General features: G+C 40.8%; 2 protein-coding genes and 1 long non-coding RNA gene across 4 annotated transcripts; all 3 read right to left on the bottom strand.

Annotated features, from left to right (window-relative positions):
- Positions 1-7,178: 7,178 nt before the first annotated feature.
- On the bottom strand, positions 7,179-8,876 carry LOC120110446 (nucleosome assembly protein 1;2-like). Of its 2 annotated transcripts, XM_039125424.3 has the most exons (6): positions 8,673-8,875; positions 8,405-8,582; positions 8,262-8,305; positions 7,797-7,989; positions 7,647-7,664; positions 7,179-7,566 (listed from the first exon to the last, which is right to left on the bottom strand). In XM_039125424.3, exons 1-6 carry the CDS (start codon positions 8,711-8,713, stop codon positions 7,510-7,512), a joined length of 531 nt encoding a protein of 176 aa, XP_038981352.3. In that variant the 5' UTR covers positions 8,714-8,875; the 3' UTR covers positions 7,179-7,509. The 2 variants fall into 2 exon arrangements, with proteins under 2 accessions (XP_038981352.3, XP_088565950.2); XM_088709824.2 differs by lacking the exon at positions 7,647-7,664 and having other exon boundaries at positions 8,673-8,876.
- A 117-nt stretch (positions 8,877-8,993) lies between these two features.
- LOC149768795 (uncharacterized) lies at positions 8,994-10,085 on the bottom strand. The gene is made up of 3 exons (XM_089926144.1): positions 9,848-10,085; positions 9,359-9,751; positions 8,994-9,252 (listed from the first exon to the last, which is right to left on the bottom strand). Exons 1-3 carry the CDS (start codon positions 9,902-9,904, stop codon positions 9,202-9,204), a joined length of 501 nt encoding a protein of 166 aa, XP_089782270.1. The 5' UTR covers positions 9,905-10,085; the 3' UTR covers positions 8,994-9,201.
- Positions 10,086-10,242: 157 nt separating this feature from the next.
- LOC149768794 (uncharacterized) lies at positions 10,243-15,531 on the bottom strand. The gene is made up of 3 exons (XR_016397802.1): positions 15,294-15,531; positions 10,876-11,043; positions 10,243-10,798 (listed from the first exon to the last, which is right to left on the bottom strand). It is a non-coding gene; the product is annotated as an uncharacterized LOC149768794 (long non-coding RNA).
- Between the last annotated feature and the right edge of the window lie 9,804 nt (positions 15,532-25,335).

The following is a 25,335-nucleotide window of genomic DNA, read 5'->3' as shown; positions in this document are numbered from 1 at the left end:
GAGCCTGCCGGCTCTTCCATAGAGATCTGGCAGGCAAGGACATGAGTGGCCGAGATGCACCAGGCCGCGAAATGAGCGCACAACAGGAAGCCACGCCAGCAATCCGAGTGAGCAAGGGCGATAGCCGCGCATCCCCACAAATCAGGAAGAACATCATGGCAAATCAGGAAGCGCAGCCCAGCTAACCAATGCAGCAACCAAATCAGGCTCTGCCCAGACAAATGGCAGCATCCACGCGGGATACGCATCCCAGCCGACCAGGCAGCGCATCCCAAGCGCCCACCTCAATTCAACACATGGCTGAGAAGGCCAAGTTTGGTTAGTCCCTTGGCGGTCAAGATAGGAAGTCTTTCATCATTTGAATTAAGTCCCGAATAAGCCAAGGCACTCGGCCTACAAAAGGAGCCATTAGGGCCCTTAGTCCGGCATCACTTAGCATTTGAATTCCAGCATTGAGTCAAAGGTTGTATCCCTTCAAAAGGCACCTCATGAGGAAAGAGGATTTCTCTCCTTATAAAGTGCAGACCTTTCCGCTGCCTAGTCGGTATGGGACTAAATTTGGGCCCTTCCCAAATCATACCCCCCCAGCGGGAAGGTCCTGTGCCGGTTTTCAGTCAGGACAGCCCCCCAGGCTCGGGGAGAGTTTCTATGTGCGAGCGAGCCCTCCTTCTAGCGCCATCTGTTGCGGGCCTTCCGACTCGACAACAGCACAGTCCCAACCAACTGACGACAGAGAACGGCCCGCGTCCCCCACGAGGTATTGTCCGCTCTGGGACTCCGGCCCGCACGTCCAGCGCTACGGGGGAAATTTTTTCCGGCCCGCGCGTCCAGCGCTGACGGGGGGATACCCGCACGATTTTGCCCTTCAAAAGACGCCTCGTGAGGAAAGAGATTTCCTCTCCTTATAAGGCGCAGACCTTTCCGCTGCCTAGTCGGTATGGGACTAAATTTGGGCCCTTCCCACATTAAGAACCATTGCAACGCCACAAAACATCAACTCTTTTAAGTTCAGAATACATTAGGCCCTTTTCAGGTTCTCCTTGCCCTTATGCATAGGATTTCTCTCATATGATTCGGAAGGGGTGAGAAGAGGAAGCATGGAGAGGAAAAAGTTTCAGAGGCTGGAAGAAGCCACCAATCCTATAACCTCCAATTTTTCAGGATATTCAAATCCACTTAAAAAATCAAATTATAGTATCCCTATAATCTATCTCATGATCTAACAAACGTTTCCTTTTTTGTCTCCTCTTCCTAATCCTTCCAAACTGTTGCATGATATTACACCAACAAGGAAAATCAACATTACAGACAAGGCCTTAATCAGTTAATCTCCATCATATTCCATGGAAAGACAACACAACTTCAAGCCTTCAAAAAACTACTAAAAAGTGCTTGTTGGGGTAAGAAGATCATGTTATGGTAGAAAATAGTGGATGTAGAAGTAATATGTTATTTTTATTCAAAGTTAATATTCTGATCAAAGACGACTCAATATTGATTTTTCTTTAATTGGACCCACAAATTAATTTACACAGACAGATAAAGGAAATATTAAGGCATCCCACAATGGCCCCATCAGAAAGATGGTGCCTCAGTCGCCGAACCAAAAAGTCATTTGTCAAATGGATTAAAAATACCAGAGAACATCTTAATGATTATATGATATATTGGAGCTACAGTTGTGGTAGCAACTAAGCAGGTTCTGCAGGAGTAAAAATGTGCCCTTCTAAATGATGACTATCATATGATAATAAACTAACAAGATTTTAGTCACAATGGAGCATGACCACCTTTGTTAAGCACTGACAGGCACTTCTAATTTTTTGTCCCGACGCATTCCAAAAGTACAAGCCGAGCAGTTGTACTGAAAATTTATGGATCTATGAATGGTGAATTCAGCTCAGTTGCAAGTAAGAAAAGCTTAATGTGGAATTTGATAAAACGCAACACCCGAGCACATTAACGTTAATCAGAAATAGAAATTCAAGAAACGAGGTTTACCTTGTCATAACCATGAATTATATTTGCTGCTTTGTAAATTTCATACTCCATAGTCTGTCCCCATGGGAAGTTCAACCATGACCTTAAGGTTAGGGGTGGCAATCGGGTCATAAACAGGTTGGGTCACATGCAGGTCGGGTCAGAAAATCATAAATTTGAACCCGACCTGTTTATTAAATAGATCAGAAATTACAACCTGAACCTGTCATGTTTAATAAACAGATAACCCGACCCGACCCATCCCGTTTTACCTGTTTAATAAATAGATAACCTGTTTGCCCAATCCGACCCGACTTGTTTAATCTGTTTGCTCAATCCAACCCATTTAACCTATTTAGACCTGTTTAACCTGCCCAACCCAGCCTGTTTAACCTGCCCAACCCGACCTGTTTAGATCTGTTTAAACTCATTTAACCTGTTTAGACCTGTTTAACCCGTTTAACCTATTTAGACCTGTTTAATCTGCCCAACATTTAAACGAGTTAAACAGTTTAAACGGGTCAGACATCTAAAACCTGTATCCGACCCAATTAATAAACAGGTTAAACGAGTCGATCTGTTTATGATCCAAACCTATTTAGGCCAAACCCAAACCTGTTTATGGCAGGTCGAACACAGATCGGGTTGGCAGATCGGGTCATATTTTGCCACCTCTACTTAAGGTGCTGAGATCTGTCAGATTATAAGTGGGCAACTGCGAGGCATGACTAACTTGATCCATCAAATAAAGCTGAACAGGCTCGAGCCGCACATGGAAAATTTTGAAGGCAACAAGCTCCTGCCTTTTGAACACTCATCAAAGAAAATGCCACCACAAAACCGGCAGCGGTGCCAAGAGCACAATATTGGATGAAAACGGACATTACAGATCATCCAAGCAGATGCCGCACTATCAGGCAACCATTTTGGTGGCTCTGCATCAAGAATATCCTTTACGTTCCCAAAATTAGTCTCTGTGAGAGTATGTGCCATCTCCTTCCAAGCTTGCTCAAGTATGCCGGCCGATATGGAAGACATCCTGTATTTTTGAAGCTCACCTGACTGAAGGGCCTTCATTTTGCCTCTGACTGCAAGTAGCATCTCGGAGACCACATCCCACATGGTCATCCCCTTCTCTTCTCCAGCAAAGTGGTCCCAACAATATCACCCTGAGGGAAGAATGCCCCATTGGAACAGAGTCCCCTACTCCACTCCTTGTGATCAATTTCCAATATGGGTGGGAGTGAAACAGGGATCCAAAAACCAGTCTCTTCATAGAGAGGGGAGTCATAGTAAAAGTATTGTCCTAACTTCCGATCTCCAGAAACTTGAGGAGCTGAGTCTGCATTGCATTTGGGGGCCTGAGCCATTTCTGGACTTGAGGAGTCATCGATCGAGGAAAGCTGTTACTCTTCTTTCTCAAGACACCAGAACCTCTCTTCCCAGCAATGCAGCTTCTTCCCATGAGAACTCCAATCCAAACAGCCATAACGTTTCAAACGGTTTAAACGTTTCATGACAGTGACTGTTGAAATGGAAACCAGTTGAAACTAACTCAGAACTCCATCATCCGAAAGTTTCTTCTTTTTGAATTTTAGATTAGTTACATTCAGTTACTGTTAGCAATATATCATATAAATAAACAAATAAATCTATTAATTCAATTAATAAAAAATCTTAAAGGGAATAATATACATGCATATTATTCGTCATCCAAATAATTTTATTTCAATGCAAAATAAATCTAATCTAGCACAAAATAAATCTATGCATTTAATAAATTTATATCATAAAATTTCAAATCCTACAAATCTACTAATATTGAATTAAAAATAAAAGTAGAAGAAAGTAGCCTGATTGAAGGCAGGTCGAAGCGCATAGACGCTGTCCCAAAGAAGTATTTGCCCCCACGTACGGATCTTCTGGCAATCCTTCTCGGAGATACGACGACCCTACAACTTCTTCTTCGGCACGTCTCGGAAGAAGTCAAAGTGAACCCGATCGGACTTGCAGATCCAGCAAAGAGCGGAATGAAAAGAACAAAATAAACTTAATAAAAATGTAAAAACAAAAATTAGAAGTGGCTAAGAGGAAGAAGAATTTTTTTTCAGAATTTTTTCACTATTTTTCTCAAATTTTTCCGTGTTTGAATAGGATGAAATAGGGGAGTTTATATAGGGATTTATTACAGGGGCAATATGGTCTTTTGCGGACCCGTCCGCGGTAATTAAGTGCCTCATTTAATTCCGCGCAAAACACTGTGGGGCGTTTTTATTTTCAAACGCGCATGCGGCCCGAGACTCGGCCGCGTGCGCATTTAAATCTTTCCTCAAAACACCCGGCCGTTTTCGTTCTCAAACGCGGAGGCCAAAGGGGCTGGCACGCGTCCGTTGGCAACGTGCGCCAGCCCGCTGCGCGCGTCCCTTATTTCCAAAGAAACCAACGGGCGTTTCCAAGTTTAAATGAGTACGCGGCCCAATAAACCTAAATGCCATTAATTTTTCCCACAATCCCCCACAAAAATTAATATTTTTTTTAATTTTAATTTTTTTTATAATTTTAAAATCAAAACAAAATGCTGGATATCTTATATTATGTAATAGGTGTAGGTACCTTTCGGCTTGAACCTTCACTTAGTGACAATTGATTACATCTGTGGAGCTAAGGTGGTCTTAACCTTGAACCTCAGTCCATAGCTCAGATTAAATCAACAGCACACATAATATAGCCCGATCTGGGTTCTAAGCGGGTTGCGTTATTATGGCCATGCGCAGGTATCTATCATGTGCTTTTTAGGGAATCGCCCATTTTCCATAATCGTGGCCTCACGACTGCACATATACGTGAGTCCTAATAAGGAAGCTAGCAAGGAAGCTCCTGCCTCTTGGGTCTCAGACTCATTAAGAGTTATACAAACGAACTCATCCTACCACTTGCTTTTATGAGCACTAGTGCCATAGGGATGAGGAAAACATGAAATAGTGCTCCTCTTAGTCACACTCCGGTTTGTTTCTACCCATTGAACCTCTTAAGGTTGGGTTCCCACCGTGGTGATTTATCTTTATGGGCTAAGCCTCATCCCCCTCGACGACTTTAGAACCACTGTTCTAGATAAACCTTTTGTAAGTTGATCAGCCAAATTATTTTCTGATTTTACAAAATTTAAGGCAATAACATTATTTTTCAATTTATATCTTAATGATTTATGACGTACTTTTAAGTGCCTGTTCATTTTTACATTGGCATTTTCTTGGTTGCATTTATCTATTGCAGATTTACAGTCACAATGTAAGGAGACAGGTGGTAAAGGTGACTCATCTACTGGAAGATCTATTAGTAGATCTCTAAGCCACTCAGCCTCAGTGCTAGTAGTGTCTAAAGCTATCAGTTCAGACTCCATGGTACTCCTAGATATTAAAGTTTGTTTGGTAGATTTCCAAGACACAGCAGCTCCTCCTAGAAGAAAGACATATCCTGTGGTCGATTTAATATCTAAGGTGTCGCTGATCCAGTTGGCATCACTATAACCTTCTAGAACAGCTGGAAATTCACTAAAGTGCAAACTATAGGACTTAGTACCCTTAAGATACCTAAGGATCCTTTCTAATGCTGTCCAGTGATCTCTATTTGGATTAACAGTATATCTGCTAAGTCTATTTACAGCATATGCTATGTCTGGCTTGGTGTAATTTGTTAGGAATCCTAGTGAGCCTATGATTTGAGCATATAGACTTTGAAGGACAGGAGTTCCTAAGTTCTTTTTAATATGAGTAGAGGGATCAAATGGAGTAGAGACAGGCTGACAATCGGTATAATTAAATTTATTGAGTATTTTATCAACATAATGACTTTGGGATAGCTCAATACTATTTCCACTTCTAATTATTTTGGTATTTAAAATTAAGTCAGCTTGTCCCAAGTCTTTCATATCAAACTTATGACTTAAGAATTGTTTTACTTCATCAATTATCTGAACACTACAAAAGAAAGGATATCTCCCGGCGCTTTTTTTGGTCTCTCCCGACGCTTTTAAGCGTCGGCGAATTTTCAGCCCACGCATCGCAAAGCGTGGGTCAGACGTCGGGCAGGTGGGCGTGGGTCGGGTTTAACCCGACGCGTCAAAAAAGCGTCGTCGCTCTATGCCGACGCTTTTAAGCGTCGTTCATTTTATACAAACCCGACGCTTAAAAGCGTCGGCGTACTTCAACCGACGCTTCCCACCGTATTGTGTTGGACTATGCCGACGCTTTTAAGCGTCGTTCATTTTATACAAACCCGACGCTTAAAAGCGTCGGTGTACTTCAACCACTATGCCGACGCTTAAAAGCGTCGTTCATTTTATACAAACCCGACGCTTAAAAGCGTCGGCGTACTTCAACCCACGCTTCCCACCGTATTTTGTGTTGGACTATGCCGACGCTTAAAAGCGTCGGTGTATGCTACTTGAGCGACGCAATAAAGCGTCGTTAACCATGGGTTAGAACGAGAAACTCGTTGCATGGCAGTTCTTCTTGCAGTCCTCCAGACAGGTGGGCATGCTGTATTTTCATCCAGACCAAAAAGATTTCTATAATGGTGGGAAGATTGAGAGCTCCATCAAGAGTGCTGTATGAAGATTGGCCAAGCAACTTGCAGTAACTTTTGGGGGTGGTCTCCCTTAGAATCCAAATGGCCGCGATAACATTAAATACAAAGCATTGGCAATAGTATAACATTTGGAGTAACTTGCAGTAACTTGCAGTAACTTGCAGTAACTTTTGGAGAGCAGCTGAACATAACATTGGCAATAGCATGAGGTAGGCCGCGATAACGAATCTCCAAAGCATTTTTATTGGCATATTATGAGAAATGACTAATAAAAGGAAGAGAATACAGTAGATGTGCCTGGGAGGGGAGAGAATATACTGGATGTCGATTCAAGGGGCATCCATGTTTCACAGTTCACAACAAAACTATTTGAATCAATTATTCTCCGTACTATTTTTTAACAAAAAAAAAAAGCATCGTCTTGTTCTTATTTTTCCCTAAAATTCAAGACAATAATACCACAGCACAAAAAGGAATTACAAAATTCTCAAGACAGAATGGATGTAGGCATTCACCATAAACCATGGATCCCTCTACAACTTTGAGAAGGAACATAAATTACAGAAGCCTCTGCAGTACATTCAGAACCATGAAAGCATACTAGCATCATATTCAAAAATCAGGAAGGCACAATAATCATTATATATAAATATAACAATTAATAGTTCATCCGGGTATACGCTAGAAAGGCAGTACAAAAATCTTCCCCGACCAAAAAGGCATACAAATAATCTAACAACCGTCTCCCGCAAGGCGAGTAAAAGAATAAACTAAAGGTAGTATAAAAATGTCGAAGACACCAAAACTTCCTCTTCCTCATATTTTCCACATAAAACAACAGCATGGAATGAGAACGCATCACTTCACTTAGCCAACACCTGAAAACAGATACTTCAACCTACACTCTAGAAAGCCCGAAAAATACTTCATTCCAGAAAAGCCTTACTGCTGCTTGCACTCCGCGGGCCGATCCCCTTGTTGACCATCCCCTCCACTCTTCTGCAGTAAGATAACCATCATTTAGAATATAGATTAAGAACTATGCAGATTAAGATCAAGTGGGTGAGTAGATATCTCACCTTCTTTGTTGTAGCTGTCTGCTTGGGACAATAAAGCAGATCAAAAGTTTTTACCAAAAAAAAAAAAAAAAAGCAGATGAAAAGTAAGCACACCATTCTCAAATATTTCAGACCTAAAAAGAGTAAAATTTAGAAATCTCAGACACATACCTTCTTCCTGGTCTTTCCTTCCTCTTCCTCTTCTTCTTCATCATCATCTTCATCCTCCTCATCCTCTTCCTCGTCATCCTCCCCATCTTCATCTTCATCATCCTCTTCTAAGTCCTCAAAATCATCCTCCTGAACAGCCTCCCCCGTGAACCACGAAACAGCATGAGGAATAATCTTGTCTCTGATAGTGGACCTGCAGGACAATGACACCACCCACTCAGCATCATCTAGGAGCATGCATGAGCTTACACAGTAATCAGAAGGCTTATCTCAATCCTGATCTTATAGGCAAATCATTATAAGAACTAGCAACCAAAATGCCAGAGATGAGATAATCAAAAACTGCCTCTGCAAATGTTAACTTGATTTTGTTTTTTTTCCATAATCAACACCTCCCTCTAACCTGTTTTTTCTTCAACCTGCAGTAGGTTTGGTTGGCTGCTTGAGGGAGAAAAAAGGGCTTACCCAATATCATAATCTTGCTCCATCTGACTCTGTAGCTGCTCAGCCTGTTCAAAGAGGCAAAAGATAAGCCATTGTTTTAATATGATTTAGTCCTTATAGTTTCTTATTTTTCTCCAGGAAGGCAGGTAATGATGTCAACTTACAATGTCTTCATCGATATCCTCATCATCATCAGGGACTTGAGGTGGACTAAAGAAATTGAAAAAACTTTCACATTCTTCAGTTTTGGTAATGGGCTTGGCATTCTTTGAGCCCTTCTTTGGCTTCTTTTTCAGAAGCTTCTGAGTCAAGCACTTTCCTGGCAACCATTCAATTTCAGTCCTGCAACATATGAACAACGGCATGAGATTTTAAATAGAGAAGGAAAAACTTATAAGAAAAATATTTAGCAATAAATAGAAAAGAAAATACCCTATTGCTTTCTCTAGGATCGGTTCTTCATCATCAATCATATGATACGTTTTTGTCAGGATGGCATTCTTGAAATAAGGATTAGGATCAAAGAAAAACTCAAGCTTGAAACCCTTGGGATTATCTATTCTGCACCACTTGATATCCTTTAGATACTTGAGAGCTCCCTCATCACGCTCTTGAATCTGGAATCATCATAATCCAACTTTCATAAGTCATATATCCAATTTACAAGGAATAGAAGGAACAAAAGAAATGCATCATACTCTCATGAGGAATAGAAGGAACAAAAGAACAGAGGAATATCTTCAGAGGAAACTCTACAAACTAATTGTTATACATAAGATTTTGGAAACCATGTTCCTGTCAAGTCAACATAGAACATACTAATTAAAGTCCTTTCCAAGATCTATACTTATCAAAGTTCTGGCATAATCGTATTTTGGAAATTGAGGTAAGTATCAAAAAAAAATTTAAAACAATCTAAAAACATTCATCTCAAAATCGTAAGTACACAATCTACGATGTATCAAGAGTCGACGGCATCATCATCTCTACGAGTAGATGAAGTATCAGCAACCTACAAGAAAAAAAATACTTTAGAAACTAAAAATACGAAAGTCATCACGTTCATACAAGAATACATTATAATTATATAAAATATTCAAATATATTTAGTTATGTACCGGAGGAGCAAATCTCTGCAAAAAAGATGAAATATGGTCAAGCTGATCCTGCAAAGATTGTATCTTCAACTCTTGGCTCTGCTTCAACTCTGCCATATCAGTCATATGACTCTGCCTCATCTCCTCTATCCTTGTCTCATATGACTGCTTTATCTGTGCCATCTCTGTCTTCAAACTACAAACCTCTGCAGTGCTAGTACCTTGTCTGGCATCTTGGGTATATCGGCTCACTGCAGACAGCTGAGTGGGGGTAACTCCGATACCGTAACCCCTCACGCGTCCATAACGTTCTGGGCCCATCAATTCTGCATAGACCTGAGCCTCGACGCGACTGGCCGCGTCGGATGATGATGACTCCCCGACGCGCTCTGAAATGAGATTTGTAGCTCTTTCCTATATCTCTCTCAAAAAAATAAACAGTCACATTAATAATTTAAAGGAAGTAAAATTAATAAAATAATTATGATCAAATAAAAAATGAATACATACAACTATATCTCTCGACTCGTCCCGGACAAAGCTGCCATCTCGGTGAGTGTGGGTCATCTTATAAAACTCTACCTTACCAGGCTCCCTTCCATGCTCTACTATCTACACATACGGAAAGTATATTGCCAAACTATATATCATGATACGTGCTATATGTTAGTAGAGTTTCAAATAGTTTCAAACAAACTTACGAATTCATTTCTACGTCTCGCATAACTCTTCGAGCCTGAAGTATGAGGAACTGCTTGAGATGCTCATGCAGCTCTACCAATATTAGAATATGTCTGCCAAAATAAAAGCACACAGTATAATATTATTCAATGTATATATTTGCAATCTATATTAATAATAAAGATAATATAAGATATTGAAACAATATACGTGACCTATCCTTTTTCAGAAAACCAGTAGTGAACAAGCTCCCTCCACTGCTGAGGGTATACATCAGGAGGAGTCACACGAGCAACCTCCTCCTCTGTCATACCCTCACGCTTGAAGTCCGTCTTCAATTTTGCTTTATATTCTTTCCATTTGCGGTTGAGGAACTTTAGCACCCAATCATGGCTCTCTAGAGGGAGTACAAACTTACCCTACAACAAGATACAGAATGTTATAATAATATTAAACCTCAAAAGTAAAATCATGGTAGTAAGCAAATTAACATGCAGGTGGTGTCAAATTAAAAAGAACAAATTCAATTTATTACCTGTATGAGTCTAAGAAGCTCAACCTTATACGAAGGAAGCATGTCATTCCACTTCGTATAGTTGAGCGGACACAGTTGACCCTTGCGTGCAACCGATCCTAAAAAGCTTGATAGAAGACTTCCAGCTCTATTGATGGGCTGCCCCAATTCGTTGCATCGGATGATGATCTTCTCACCCGGAGGAAGCTTCCACACATCCTTTGCTTGAGTGGGTCCCCGTCTCGTCCTCACTGTCCCTTGTCCATCTATTCAAATTAAATAAAATGCCTTAAAAAGTTGAAGACAAATATGAACATAAAATATGAACTTTAAATCGAATTACCCTGGATCCGGAGCTCATCCTCCGGACAATCAGCAGGAGGCTCGCGCTGAGATCCTGACTCGTGCTGCTGGTGCTCATATGGCTGCTGGGACTGCTCAGAAGTAGATCCCACCTGAGAATGCTGGAACTCCACATCTCTAAATCGCCTCCCTCGGGGCATATTGTTACCTGGTATGTACAAAAAAGAATCAATATCTGGTTAAATGATAAATTTATACTAAATAAAGGGCTAATAAAAGAGAATATAATAACTCATTCAACGTATGCTTCATAAATTTTACTTACCATTATGAAACTACATTCTCATTCAACATCCATCCTAATCAAACTCATTGGCGCATTTACTTCATCAGTTGGCACAACATTATAAGGCATACACTGAGTATAAGTATCATCGTCCTCCTCTTCCAACCTTTTTTCCATATCATACAAGTCCCTAGGTTTCGTCTTAATAACGAGAGACCAATTTTTATCTTTTGAGTCTTGCACAAAAAATACTTGTCGAGCTTGAGATGAAAAAACAAATGGATCATCTTTCAATAACACACCAGTATGTATCAACCTTGAAAAATTTACAAGTGTGAATCCATTTATGTCTTGCCTCAAACCTCTAGGTGAGTTTATATCCACCCAATCACATCGAAATAATACTACCTTAAAATTTCCATAATAATCTAGCTCATAAATATCTGTTAGAGCACCATAATAATTTTTTCCATCTGCCTCAACCATAATCCCACTATTTTGGGTTTTTCTAAATTTCTCACGCTCTTTAGGATGAAATTTAAAACCATTTTTAATGAACCCACCATATCTGTTAACAATATTATTCGGACCTCAAGCAATGACTATTAACTCCTCGGAACAATTCCTCTCCATCATCATTGGTACCTAAAAAGAATTATAGAAGAAATGATTAATTTCTCTCTATAAAATTTAAAAAAAAGCTTTATATATTAGACATCTAACCTGTTTGAAAAGCCATTCTGGAAATAACTCAACCAACCATCGTTGCTCAATCCTTGGTGTAGGACGAATGTTATGGTTGAGACTTCGCTGAGCTATTAAAAATTCTCTGCACGATCAAGGTTATCTTTAATTAAATACCAATATTACATTCTCCTGACATGACAGTAAATTTAGATTTCAATTAACCGTACTAACCTGCGAGACTCGGATATTATATTACTATGAAGTAAGACATAGCGATGTGCCTGTGCCAACGATTTCTGGTCAAGAACAACACTTTCAACTTTTCCAAAACTCTTCCGCCAGATGAGAACTTGTAAACATCTGCATTCTCTATGATATCACAATTTCTTTGAGGTCGATTGAAAATCGTTTCAACACCTTCAAGATATCTCGAACAAAATGTCAAACACTCCTCAGCAATATATCCTTCAGCAATCGAGCCCTCGGGATAGGCTCGATTGCGTACATAATCTTTTAAGCGCATAAGAAACCTTCAACAATAAATTTTTAAAATAAATATCAAAATCAAACTGATTATTAAATAATTATATTAGAGTTTAGAAAAATCACCTCTCAATAGGATACATCCATCGTTAGTGAACCGGGCCACCAAGTTTAGCTTCCGCCGCTAAGTGATATCCGCTGGGTGTCGTAACATTCCATCCTTTGTACGGCCTTCGTCATGCCATCTCATCGAGGAAGCCGTCTTCGGTGATGCAAACATCCTTTTCAATCTTGGTATAAGAGGAAAATACCTCAAAATTTGAGGACCAAAATCTCATCTTGCGTTGTACCCTCCAGTGAAATCCTTTCGAGGTGAAATAAGAAGCATAGGCAATCTTTTTGTCTCCAGTGTCAGCAAGTTTTATCATATATTCATATTTGGAAGCCTGGACCACATTTTTTTGGTATGCATTCCTTGACATCATAAAGCAAACTTACAATCTCAGTGTAGCTGGTTTAGGACAAAGAAGCTAAGATAGGTTCTTCACCACAAGCAAAGCAGAGGGAATAATTGGTTTACACTGTTGTTTGGGGGGGGGTAGGGAAGGCAACCCGAAAATCTGCTTTTTTTTTTGAATAAATGTTAGTCAGACAATATTTAGAGGAGAAAATAATTTATTTATATTATTTTATATATTAGAAAATAGCTCGAAAATTTGTTACTTTGGGGATAAGTTGCTGAGATTTATCCTTTTTTTTCATTATATTTTTTATGCCTTCAGGTCTGATTTGCATACTTATTATGTACTGCTTCTTTGTGATCGAAGTTCAATTTTCTCATACCAAATTAAGCTTTCGGCCTATACAAAATTGAAGGATTTAGATGATATAAGGGCATGACAAAATAATCAAAATTCTTTCGATTAAACATGGGTAAGAAAAAAAATTTACTTGAATTCATCATTGGCTAGAAAAGTGAAATGTTAGGTTTTATTACTGTATCAACATAAAGAAGGGCAATACAAAATTGAAGGGACTAAATGATATAAGGGCATAACAAAATAATCAAAAATGCATTCAGCAAAAACGAGTAAGAAAATAAGAAGCATAGGCAATCTTTTTGTCTCCAGTGTCAGCAAGTTTTATCATATATTCATATTTGGAAGCCTGGACCACATTTTTTTGGTATGCATTCCTTGACATCATAAAGCAAACTTACAATCTCAGTGTAGCTGGTTTAGGACAAAGAAGCTAAGATAGGTTCTTCACCACAAGCAAAGGTCCGGCTAAAATTGAACTGACACCATTGTGCACATTAAACCTAGTCCTAATCATCTAGTCATTTAGTTTTTCAAAAACATTCCTCAAACTTAAAATCCCTATACCTGTTAAAGCTTTTGAACTTGCGATCACTTTCAAGCAAATTATATCCGTAGCATTTACTTGTTGCTATAAACAGTGTAATTCCTACTTACCAAAGGCTCAGCAGTACTTGTACCGTACTGCAATGTGCAATGCTAAAAGACTTTTAGTTTGGTCTTGATGGCCCTTGACTTATCTTGAAAAAAGTAATCCTGCTATATAAATAAATGCAATCAAACAGTCCTTATCACTCCCTCCAAGGGAGATCTTTGAAATGCTCATCGACATGGCAAAACATTACTAATAAGGTCTTGAAAACGAGAATAATTAAGGATGCCACATAGTCAACTTGAATAAGGCTAGTTTTCTACCAAAGGCCCAACAGACCCACACATATAGTTAAGAAAAATCCAATAATGTGTGTTTTCCCCTTCATCATTTATAACCTGTATCCACCTTTCCAGCTTTGATGTTTTTCTCTCCTGTTTCTTAACATCTACACTTCCTGTCTTCCAATACCAATGCTCTGTAATATGAAATAGAGTACTATAGCATAAAACAGAATATTTTTTTGGATGCACTTCATTTGAAAAAAATCTATAAGAGTTTCTGAAAGTAACATTCCTTCAGCTTGCTTGGTTGATCTATGAGAAATCATATACAAGAAACCTTCTGTCTTACCCCTAATCCCCTCACAAACTCTTCAACTCAACCCCTCTCCCATCCTCATTTGCAAGTCCAGCTTTCTTTCCGACCGCCACTTCGACCCATTTGTCCCTGCCAACAAGCTCATAGAGGACCTAGACATCTATGCCTTCTCCATCTCCCTTCAAATGCATGATAATGCTCCAAACATCAAAACCTGCAAACCCACAAAAGAAACTATTCTTTCTACTCTTTCACGCTGTTCACAGCAAATTTCAGAACCTGCCAAACGCACTATGAGATGAGCCATCTCGACCAGCTTATATACCCACAAGGCCAACTCTATACTTTCGCCAACCCAACCAATAACCTGCTTCAATCTTCAACAGTACAACTCAAAATTAGAGATCTAGATCCCACAAACTCAGATACCTTTTTGTGCCCTAGAATCAAACTTGAAGCCCTAACAACATCTAATGAGATCAATTTTACAGCCGGGGCGGAACATAACTTGGACCGCATCCTGCAGTCAAAATTTCAGACGCATCTGCAGCTCATACACAGCCAACCAGAAAATAAATCACTCTCGGAATTGAATCGGTCTTCCCACAACCAGGGAAACGCCTCATCCGGCTCTAAACCAGAATTCGAAGGACAGGAATTTTACAAATAGAAAAGCTTAATCAATCCCTGATATGAGAACAAAAAAGGAGTAAGCTAGACCTCAAGCTCCTCACTTTTACCATATAACAAGATACATTATTTTTACTGTTCCACATAGCAGCAATTATAATCAAGATTCCCATCAGTATTTCAGGACACAAAAAACTCTTAACATCTATTCCCCCATATATTTCCAAAAATAACTCATATTAATTTCAATGGACAAAAAATATTTGAACTACATGAATGAACAACAGGGAACCCGATACTTTCCCGATTAAAATCCTCAGAAAAACCGAGAAACATCATTTGCCTAAGAAAGAAGTGCATACCTGAGATCAGAGAAGACAACGGCTCGCGAGCTTCAAACTCGGATCTCAACGCCGTTAATCTGTTCCAAAATCTTAACCCTTGTTCCCCAACAGCTCCGATGTGGTAATTAGCTTCGGAATCCAGCCACTGGTGACGCCTCTAGATCGATCCACTGTAACCCTGCGAAGATTGAAAGAAGGGAGGAAGAAGGGGTGAAGAATAAGAGGTGAGATTGGGTATGGGAATGCGGGGAGCAGCGAAGTGAGAGCAAACGATTAGGGCTGTTAATGAGCCGAGCTGCTCGGGCTCGGCTCGGGCTCGGCTCGGTAAAAGCTCGGCTCGGGCTCGGCTCGGTAGTCAAATGAGCCCGAGCCCGAGCCCAATATGAGGCTCGTTTACACTCGAGCCCAAGCCTGAGCTCGAGCCCGAGCAGCTCACGAGCCCAAACGAGCTCTAGTCTTCCACTGAAAAATCTTATTTCAGCGCCATAATTCATAAAATTCTAATCATATAGAGAAAAATAGCTTGTTATCGAGCCCGAGCCTGAGCTCGAGCCCGATTACGAGCTCGAGCTCGGGCTCGTTCTAGAGCTCATATTTGAAACGAGCTTTACGAGCTCAAGCCCGAGCCTTTGCTTTGCCAAGCAAGCCCGAGCTCGAGCCCAAAATAGAGCTCGTTACCGAGCCCGAGCCCGAGCCCGAGCCTGAGCTTCTGTGAAACGAGCCGAGCCGAGCTCTCCCAGGCTTGGGCTCGGCTCGGCTCGTTGACAGCCCTACAAACGATACCCTTACCGTGGCCCAAAAAACCCTAAAATTAAAGGCTGCTACCGTCCCAACTTGAAACCCTAGAGAGGAATCCCCTTTTCTTTTCTTTCTTTTCCATAATGGAATTTTTTTTCTGGATATCGTACGAAGAACCGAATCCAGGGGCGCTTCACCAGCTTCCCCTTTGTTTCCTCTCAAAGGCCCTGGGGTCGGTCGTTCGGCAACACGGAAGCTTTGCAGAAGGAGGCGGAGAAGGAGGAGAACAAGCGAGAAGAAGGGAGCGCAGAGAGGAGGAGAAAAATACCTCGGTTGGTCGGTCGGTCGGCGCCGGAGAGGAGGGAGGAGGAGAAGGGGTTGGAGTCGGACGGCCGGCACCGGAGAGGAGCAAGACGGAAGTGAACACGGAAGCTCGAGCAGCGCCGGAGAGGAGAAATAAGGGCTCGATCGGGGTCGGTCGCTGGATTAGGGTGGTGTGCTCGCATTCGACGATGCTTATAAGCGTCGTTGTAGGTCTGGAAGAACAACGACGCGTAATAGCGTCGCCCTATAACCAATTCCCACGCTTCCGAGTGTGAGTTGGAAATATGGACTATGACGACGCTTAAAAGCGTCGTTTATTCCTTTGAATTGCCGACGCTTATGATAAGCGTCGGCAAAAGTACAAGGGGAGGCCAAATTTGCCGACGCTTTTCCATAGCGTCGGCATTGAAGCGTCGGCTTTGCTTCTTTCTTTTGTAGTGAAAGATCTGTCCCAAAGATCAGTATATCATCTACATAGAGGCACAAGATCACAAATTTGTGTCCAACTCTCTTGTGGTATACACATTCGTCTGTACTATTGATTTCAAATCCAAATATCAGTATGGTTTCATCAAATTTCAAGTGCCATTGCTTGGGTGCTTGTTTAAGACCATAAAGAGATCTGAGTAGTCTGCAAACTTTATTTTCTTGGCCTGAGATTTTAAATCCCTCTGGCTGGTCCATATAAATTTCTTCATTTAAGTCTCCATTTAGAAAAACTGTCTTAAGATCCATCTGATGAATCACTAATTTATGAATAGAGGCTAATGCTATAAGGATCCTAATAGTAGTAATCCTAGCTACAGGTGCATAAACATCAAAGAAATCTACACCAGGTCTCTGAGGAAAACCCTTGGCAACTAATCTAGCCTTAAATTTATCTACAGAGCCATCAGGCCTAAGTTTCTTCTTAAAGATCCATTTGCATCCTATTGTTTTACAACCAGGAGGAAGATCAGTCAATTTCCAAGTATGGTTTTGGATAATTGATTGCATCTCATTGTCCACAGCTTCTCTCCAAAAAGGTGAATCCAAAAATTTCATTGCGTCCTCAAAGGTAGTTGGAGAGTCTTCTATTAGGAAGGTATAAAAATTATCTCCAAATGTTTTCTCTACCCTGGATCTTTTACTTCTCCTAGGTTCTGCTTCTGCTTCTATTTCTCTTGTCCTTATTCTACTAGAGCTACTAGCTATACCGCTATCTACTCTAGTCTTAAGTGGAAAGGTATCTTCAAAATATGTTGCATCTCTGGCTTCTATGATAGTGTTGTTACTAATATCATTTACTTTTGAACTTATCACCAGAAATCTATTGGCATTACTATTGGCTGCATAACCTATGAATATGGCATCCGCTGTTTTATGCCCTATTTTCTTTCTCTTAAAATCAGGTATTTTTACTTTTGCCAAGCACACCCACACTTTTAAATAGCTAAGATTAGGTTTTCTATGTTTCCAAACTTCATATGGGGTTAGATCATTATTTTTAGAGGAAATCTTATTAAGGATATAACAGGCTGAAACAAGAGCTTCCCCCCACAAATTTTCTGGCACTCCTGAGCTTATAAGCATGGAGTTCACCATATCCATTAAAGTCCTATTCTTCCTTTCTGCTACTCCATTTGATTGGGGAGAATAGGGTGCAGTCACTTCATGAATGATTCCATGATCTCCACAAAATTGAGTTATATCATTGGATGTATATTCACCTCCCCGATCTGATGTAAGAATTTTAATTTTCTTTTCTTGTTGGTTCTCAGCTTCAATCTTAAATATTTTAAATTTGCTGAGCACCTCATCCTTGGTTTTAATTAGATAGATATAACAGAATTTGGATAGATCATCTATGAAGGTCACAAAATATTTGTTACCTCCTCTAGAAGTTCTACCAGAGTCACAAATATCACTATGGATCAACTCTAATAGATCTGAATCCCTATTAACGGATTTAAAAGGCTTCCTAGGAAGTTTAGCTTCTACACAAATTTGACATTTCTCATGGTTCTTAAGATCACTTTTTGGTATTAGATTTAGGTTCATAAGTTGCTTAATTGAATTATAATTTACATGACCTAATCTACCATGCCAAATAAAAGGGGGTTCTATATTCATAATCAAAGGATTTTCATTTATTGAAGGAGCTATTACATTCAACTTGAACAATCCTTCACTAAGGAATCCTTTTCCAATAAACATTACACCATGAGAAATTACAACCTTATTGGACTCAAAGACAAGACGAAAGCCTTGCTGGACAAGCAAGGAACCACTAATGAGGTTTCTTCTAACAACTGGAACATGTTGGACGCCGTGTAGTGACAGGACTTTTCCAGAGGTAAGCTTTAAGTCCACACGTCCTACTCCTAGCACATGTGCCTCTGAGCTGTTTGCCATGATCACAACTCCTCCACTTGAGATCTGGTAAGAAAAAAACCAGGAGCGATCCGAACAAATATGAATACCAGCTCCGGTATCAATCCACCAATTAAGTGCTTGTAAAGTCATGTTAACTTTAGGAGTGAAGAAAACAGACCTGAAAGCTATCTCAGAGGAGACAGCGCCGGAAGTCACCATGTTGACTTGAGCACTGGTTGTGTGTGGACCCTTCTTCTTAGATTGAAGAGGTGCAGTCTTCTTATAGAAGCATTGGGAAGACAAATGGTTGGTCCGACCATATACATAACAGAAACGAGCACCACCTTCCTCTTTCTTTTTCTTCTGCTCCTGGGATTGAATAGGTTTCCTATTGTAGTGGTGGTTAGGGTTTCTAGGGTTGTAGGGTTTCTTTTTAAAATTCTTACGAAAGGGTCGGTTCTGATTTTTCTTAGGAGGGGCCTCTACATTATATACATTATTCTTGGGTCCAGTAGAGGTATTACTCCGAGCCTGTGCTGCTCTTCAATCCTAATGGAGTTCAAGACTTGGGTTAGGGTGAGAACTTCTTGGGTATGGCTCAGGGTCTTGGCAAAATCAGACCAGGAAGTAGGTAGTTTATCTATCAGACAGGCTACCTGGAATGATTCATCCAAATTGGTTCCATTAGCCCTAAGCTGGTGGATCAGGGTTTCAAATTCATGAATTTGGTCATTCATAGGCTTTGAGTCCACCATCCTAAACTTATTGAAGTCGGAGGCCTTGAACCTCTTTACCCCAGCATCATCAAGACCATATTTGCTATCTAGGATGTCCCAGAGTTCTTTGGCACTCTTGGCTGTGTAATAGATATCATACAGACTCTCAGAAAGAGCACCTAGGATTCTATGGATACAATGATAATCTATCTCATCAGGTGTCCTAGAAGGTGTGCTAGTGGAGGCAGAATGTTCAGTATTGGAAGAGGTGGTTGGGTTGGATCCGTTATCAACTTCAGTAGTACTTTCACCTACGGCTGAGATTAACCCTAATGTGGTGAGCCAGAACCGCATTTGGTTCTGCCACCTCCTAAAGTTATGACCATCAAATTTTTCAGGTTTGGCACTAAGATGGTCACTAGTGTTTGAGGCCATAGGATCAGGGTTATAGAATGGAGACAGAAATCTAATTGAAGGTAAAAAAAAAAAATTATGTCAAAAGATTGCATTAATGTTTATATTGAACTTTGGATGTCTAATTAATATATCCAAAAAACTAATAGCCAGATCAGCTCCAGATCGGTGGTAGAGCACTAGGCTCACTTAAGTACCAGCCTTTCTTAGGCACGTATGGCTTTTTGACAAGCTTTTCTTAGACACTATTAGTTAGTGGATATAATCACTAGAAATCACACAAATTCAATATTTAAAATAACCTAATGCAAATTTAAACGGATTAACTAATTTTTTTGAATTTTTTTTTGTTTGACCTTTCCGAATTAGTAACAATTGATTACTAAATTTAATTCTAGCAAACAATTATTATAATTAAAATCTAATTTATCAATTCAATGAATTATATATATATTAGAATTAATTTATTTACTTATTAGAATAATTAATTACTAATTTTGTAGCAAATCAATTATTGTAATTAAGATGTCAATTCAATGAATTAAAAGATTTATTTCTTTATTAGACTAATTGATTAAGATCTAATAAGTCAATTCAATAGATTCATTATTATGTATCAACCAATTTCCGAATTTTTCGTTTGAATAGGATCTGAAAATTACTTCTTGAGGAGTCCAAATGGAGGTATAATAAACCTCTTGGAGGTTAACCAAATTATTACCTCTTTAGAATAATTTATTATTAATGATGTGCTAGCAAAGACAATTATTGCAATTAAAATCTAATATGCCACAATTGTAATAAAGAATTTAATGAATTATATATTACTAACAAAAAATAAAAACAAATACTTCTTTGAATTGTTAGCAATATATTATATAAATAAACAAATAAATCTATTAATTCAATTAATGGAAAATCTTAAAGGGAATAATATACATGCATATTATTCGTCATCCAAATAATTTTATTTCAATGCAAAATAAATCTAATTTAGCACAAAATAAATCTATGCATTTAATAAATTTATATCATAAAATTTCAAATCCTACAAATCTACTAATATTGAAAAAAATAAAAGTAGAAGAAAGTAGCCTGATTGAAGGCAGGTCGAAGCGCGTAGACGCTGTCCCAAAGAAGTATTTGCCCCCACGTACGGGTCTTCCGGCAATCCTTCTCAGAGATATGATGACCCTACAACTTCTTCTTCGGCACGTCTCGGAAGAAGTCAAAGTGAAACCGATCGGACTTGCAGATCCAGCAAAGAGCGGAATGAAAAGAACAAAATAAACTTAATAAAAATGTAAAAACAAAAATTGGAAGTGGCTAAGAGGAAGAAGAATTTTTTTTTCAAAATTTTTCCACTGTTTTTCTCAAATTTTTCCGTGTTTGAATAGGATGAAATAGGGGGGTTTATATAGGGATTTATTATAGGGCAATATGGTCTTTTGCGGACCCGTCCGCGGTAATTAAGCGCCTCATTTAATTCCGCGCAAAACACCGTGGGGCATTTTTATTTTCAAACGCGCATACGGCCCGAGATCGGCCGCGTGCGCATTTAAATCTTTCCTCAAAACACCCGGCCGTTTTCGTTCTCAAACGTGGAGGCCAAAGGGGCTGGCACGCGTCCGTTGGCAACGTGCGCCAGCCCGCTGCGCGCGTCCATTATTTCCAAAGAAACCAACGGGTGTTTCCAAGTTTAAATGAGCACGTGGCCCAATAAACCTAAATGCCATTAATTTTTCCCACAGTTACAATTTACATTGCTTAATAGTTAGATTAGTTACACTTTAATCCAGTTCGAATATTTATAAATACCACCAATCTGTACTGTGATGAAGTAAGAAAAATAAAATAAAATCAGCCTTTTCTTCTCCCCTATTTTCCATCTTCCATTCTTCTCCCCAGTTTCCAGCTTCCGTTATTCCTTTTCTAACATAGTATCAGAGCGGGTGCTAGAATTTTAAGTCAAGTTTCTTCTTCTTCTTCCTTGAAGATGTAGTAAGCTGTTTTAATCATTCCTTTTTGTCTTAGGATTGTTCTAAAATGGCAGATGGAGAATCTTCAACTCATGTATCCCCTCTAAAGACCCAGTTTGCACAACCGGATAATATGAGGATATACCATCTTCAATAACAACTCAGCTAGGTTATGCAGGGAACCCAATCAGTAAGTGATTGTTTCACTCAACTCAATGCCATTTGGGAAAAATTACACAACTATAGACCACTGCCTTCGTGTACTTGTGGACATTGTACATGTAATGCAGTGGGAACTGTCAATGAAGCCCAAACCCTATTCATCATCTTTTACTTCAGAAATTTTGATAAGGAAATATACATATCGTTCATAAAAGGTTTACATTTTTATTCAAGATGTTGTCAAGAATCCATGATTTTTTTTCTCCCTTTCTATGGTGCAAGTGATCGAAACCCATTTACATCATAATTATTTTGGTTCTAATAATTAAGACTTGAACCCACAACCTCTTGTTGATGAGAAAAAAGATAATGAATAATGAGACAAACTCCAATTCATTATAAAAATCCTTGACTATGGCGCCCCCACTATATATTGCCATCATTTTTTTTTTCATGTTCATGCAAGGAATATTCTTGCAGGCTCTACTTGATTATTTCATACCTAATAAGCATGTCCATTGGCCCATCTTTTCTTTCACATGGTTATGCAAGAAATATTCTCAAGGTCACCGGTCACCACTCATTCTATGTATATATACGTGCTGGGATACATGAAGAAATATAAAGGCCTTATTTGGAGAGCTGTTGGCAGTAGAGCTTTTGGAAGTAGAGCTATTGGAAGTAAAGCTTTTTGAAGTAGAACCTTTATAAAAAACTGTTTGTTGTTTGGTAACTACATTTCTAAAGTACTGTTGTACTTTAATATTTGTTTGGTAAACAAATTGAGAAAGTACTTTTGTATGTCAAAATTACCATAAAGGATATTGCATAGTATTATACAACAGAGCATAATAAAATAAAATATATATTGATACATAAATATATTATATAGTATAATATTACTGTAATGTAATATAGTATTATTATAATATAGTAATATGACATTGTATACTATAGCATAATAATTTAATATAATATTAAATTATTTAACATAACATATCAATGTATTATGATATTGTTGTGGTTCAAATTTGGCCCGAGGGTGACCATGCCGGAGGAGTCGGGGGAGCTGCCGGTCGAGACGGAGAAAGGACGCCACCCTTCGTACGCCGACGTACCTGCACAAAGCCTCACCGGTGATTTCGATGAGGGCCCTTCCTCTAGCGCCAGATGTTGTGGTTCAAATTTGGCCCAAGGGTGACCATGCCGGATCAGTCAGGAGAGCTGCCAGTCGCGGCGGAGAAAAGACGCTACCTCTCATGCACCGGCGTACCTGCACAAAGCCTCACCGGTGATTCCGGTGAGGGCCCTTCGATGCTAAAGTTAGCGTGGAGTTTTTGTTGGCCAAAAGTCCTTTAGGCGTTACCTGATGGGGCTATTTATAGTTCCCGTAGAGATGTTCAAGTGGCGGAGGTATGGCCCATCCTCATCATGAGAGGAGTTGGTGTTTGGCCAGGTGGCATGCAGTCAGGGCTTGCTTGAGGCACACGGTGTAGGCCATCCTTGTGAACGGCATGGCATCGACAGAGGTAGCAGGGTATGGCCCTTGACAGTAAGGCATGGCTCTTGGTTGACATGTCGTAAAGTGGCCAGCAAGCAAAACATGGCGCGGTGAGGTTGTAATGTATATCCACGTGTGCGGGCGTAGGAGCGCGCGTGGGTGCGCATGTGGATGCGGCCGTGGGCGAGGTCGGGCTTGCTTGGAGGCCGTAGCATATACTTGGGGAAGTCATTAGCTTGGTGAGCATTGAGGTCAGGCCGATTTGGAGGCCGCAACATATATTTGGTGAGGTCGACTTGGTGGACTCTAAGGTTGGCCCAGCCTCCTCGGTTCTTAGTTGACTCTGCAGGATGCCTCCACTCAGACATTTGTGCCCCGAGCTCGGGCCGAGGCGCATCGTAGAAGATACTTGGTGCCCCGAGCTTGGGCCGAGGCGCATTGTCGAAGATACTTGGTGCCCCGAGCTCGAGCCAGGGCGTGTCATCGAAGATACTCGGTGCCCCAAGCTTGGGCCGGGGGCATCGTCAAAGATACTGGGCCCTCCGAGCTCGGGTTGGGGTGCATCGTCGAAGATACTTGCGAATGGTCGATGGGGCCTCTTGGTCGACACTGCAGGGCACCCCGAACTTAGGCCCGGGACGTCATTGTGGATACCTGCGGTCAACGAGGCCTCTTCGGCTTTTGGTCGGCACTGCAGGGCGCCCCAAACATAGGCTCGGGACGTCATTATGTCATCAAAGAAGGTTGCTGTAGGTCGTGGCAGCGACTTGATTTGTGGGAAGGGGCCGAGGTCAGCTTGACCTTCAGCTAGGTCCGAGGTCTGGCCTGCTCGGTGCTAAGGTCTGCTTGGTCGAAATGGGGTGGTCCCACGCTGGGGTAGGACGATCCATTTTATCTCCCATCATCTACCCTCTGACTTTTGAGTTCGAGTTATTCTTTCGCTCAAGGGAAGAAAGTAGCCAAGTCATTGATCGTTCTATAATTCAGTCAAATATTTGTGAAGATGTATGTGCCGAGTAGGGTGTACTTCTTGTGTCGTTGGACCTAACGACTTTAGGCCGAGCTTTTCGAGCCGAGCTAAGTGACTCTGCGCTGGGGTCGACTTCAGTGGCCTTCTTCGGCTCGTGGTCGACTCAGCAGGGTGCCCCCACTCAGATCGGGCTGTGTCATCATAGAAGGCGTCAAAATGGCATTGGAATGGCGTCGAAATGACATCGAATCGCATTGAAATGGCGTCGAAATGGCATCGAATGGTGTCAAATGGTCCTGTGGTCGAGGGAGCTCGTTCAGCTCACGGTCGGCAGTGCAGGGTGCTCGGCCTGGGGCAGACCCCACCTCTAAGGGTTGCTCGGGGCTTCAAACTTTGGTGCAAGCTCTCAGGATAGTGGCTCCGCGACGGGCCCTCCTGGCTTGGGGTTTGAGCTTGGTGGGAGCTTTGGTGGTGGCGACGCTCTACAGGAGAATGACATCGCGAGCGGTGTCCTGAGGACTCATGCTCGTGAGGAGGAAGTACAGGCTGGTCTCCCGCTTGCTGCAGGCCTTGAACGGCCGCAGTGAGTGCTTGGACTTGTTGGATAAGCATGTTGAACTACTCCGGTTAAACCTAAGAAATTCGGTCTGCCGGTTCTGCAGGGGGTGGACTTTGGAGTGAGTTGTGGGGAGCTGGTGCCCGGCTCCTCGATGCATTTGAAGCTGCTTGGCTCATCAACTTCATAGCCATGACTCGGGCCTTTCCTCTAGCGCCAGATGTTGTAGTTCAAATTTGGCCCGAGGGTGATCATGTCGGAGGATTCGGAGGAGTTGCCGGTCGATACGGAGAAAGGATGGCACCTTTCGTGCGCCGACATACCTGCACAAAGCCTCACCGGTGA

Source organism: Phoenix dactylifera, chromosome 1, assembly GCF_051530095.1.
Source record: "Phoenix dactylifera cultivar Ajwa chromosome 1, Ajwa_hap1_PhDact_Kaust_v1.1, whole genome shotgun sequence".
Taxonomy (NCBI): domain Eukaryota; kingdom Viridiplantae; phylum Streptophyta; class Magnoliopsida; order Arecales; family Arecaceae; genus Phoenix; species Phoenix dactylifera.
The sequence above is the reverse complement of the archived record's forward strand: the minus strand, read 5'-3'. Positions and strand labels throughout refer to the sequence as shown.

Bases quoted from the DNA above. Each gene is read 5' to 3' on its own strand.
- LOC120110446 (XM_039125424.3), bottom strand. From the start codon at position 8,713: ATGATTGATGATGAAGAACCGATCCTAGAGAAAGCAATAGG. The intron at 8,583-8,672 runs GTATTTTCTTTT...CATATGTTGCAG, and splicing joins ATCCTAGAGAAAGCAATAGG to GACTGAAATTGAATGGTTGC. The intron at 8,306-8,404 runs GTAAGTTGACAT...CTCTTTGAACAG, and splicing joins AGGATATCGATGAAGACATT to GCTGAGCAGCTACAGAGTCA.
- LOC149768795 (XM_089926144.1), bottom strand. From the start codon at position 9,904: ATGACCCACACTCACCGAGATGGCAGCTTTGTCCGGGACGAGTCGAGA. The intron at 9,752-9,847 runs GTATGTATTCAT...AGAGAGATATAG, and splicing joins ACGAGTCGAGAGATATAGTT to GAAAGAGCTACAAATCTCAT. The intron at 9,253-9,358 runs GTACATAACTAA...TTTTTCTTGTAG, and splicing joins TGCAGAGATTTGCTCCTCCG to GTTGCTGATACTTCATCTAC.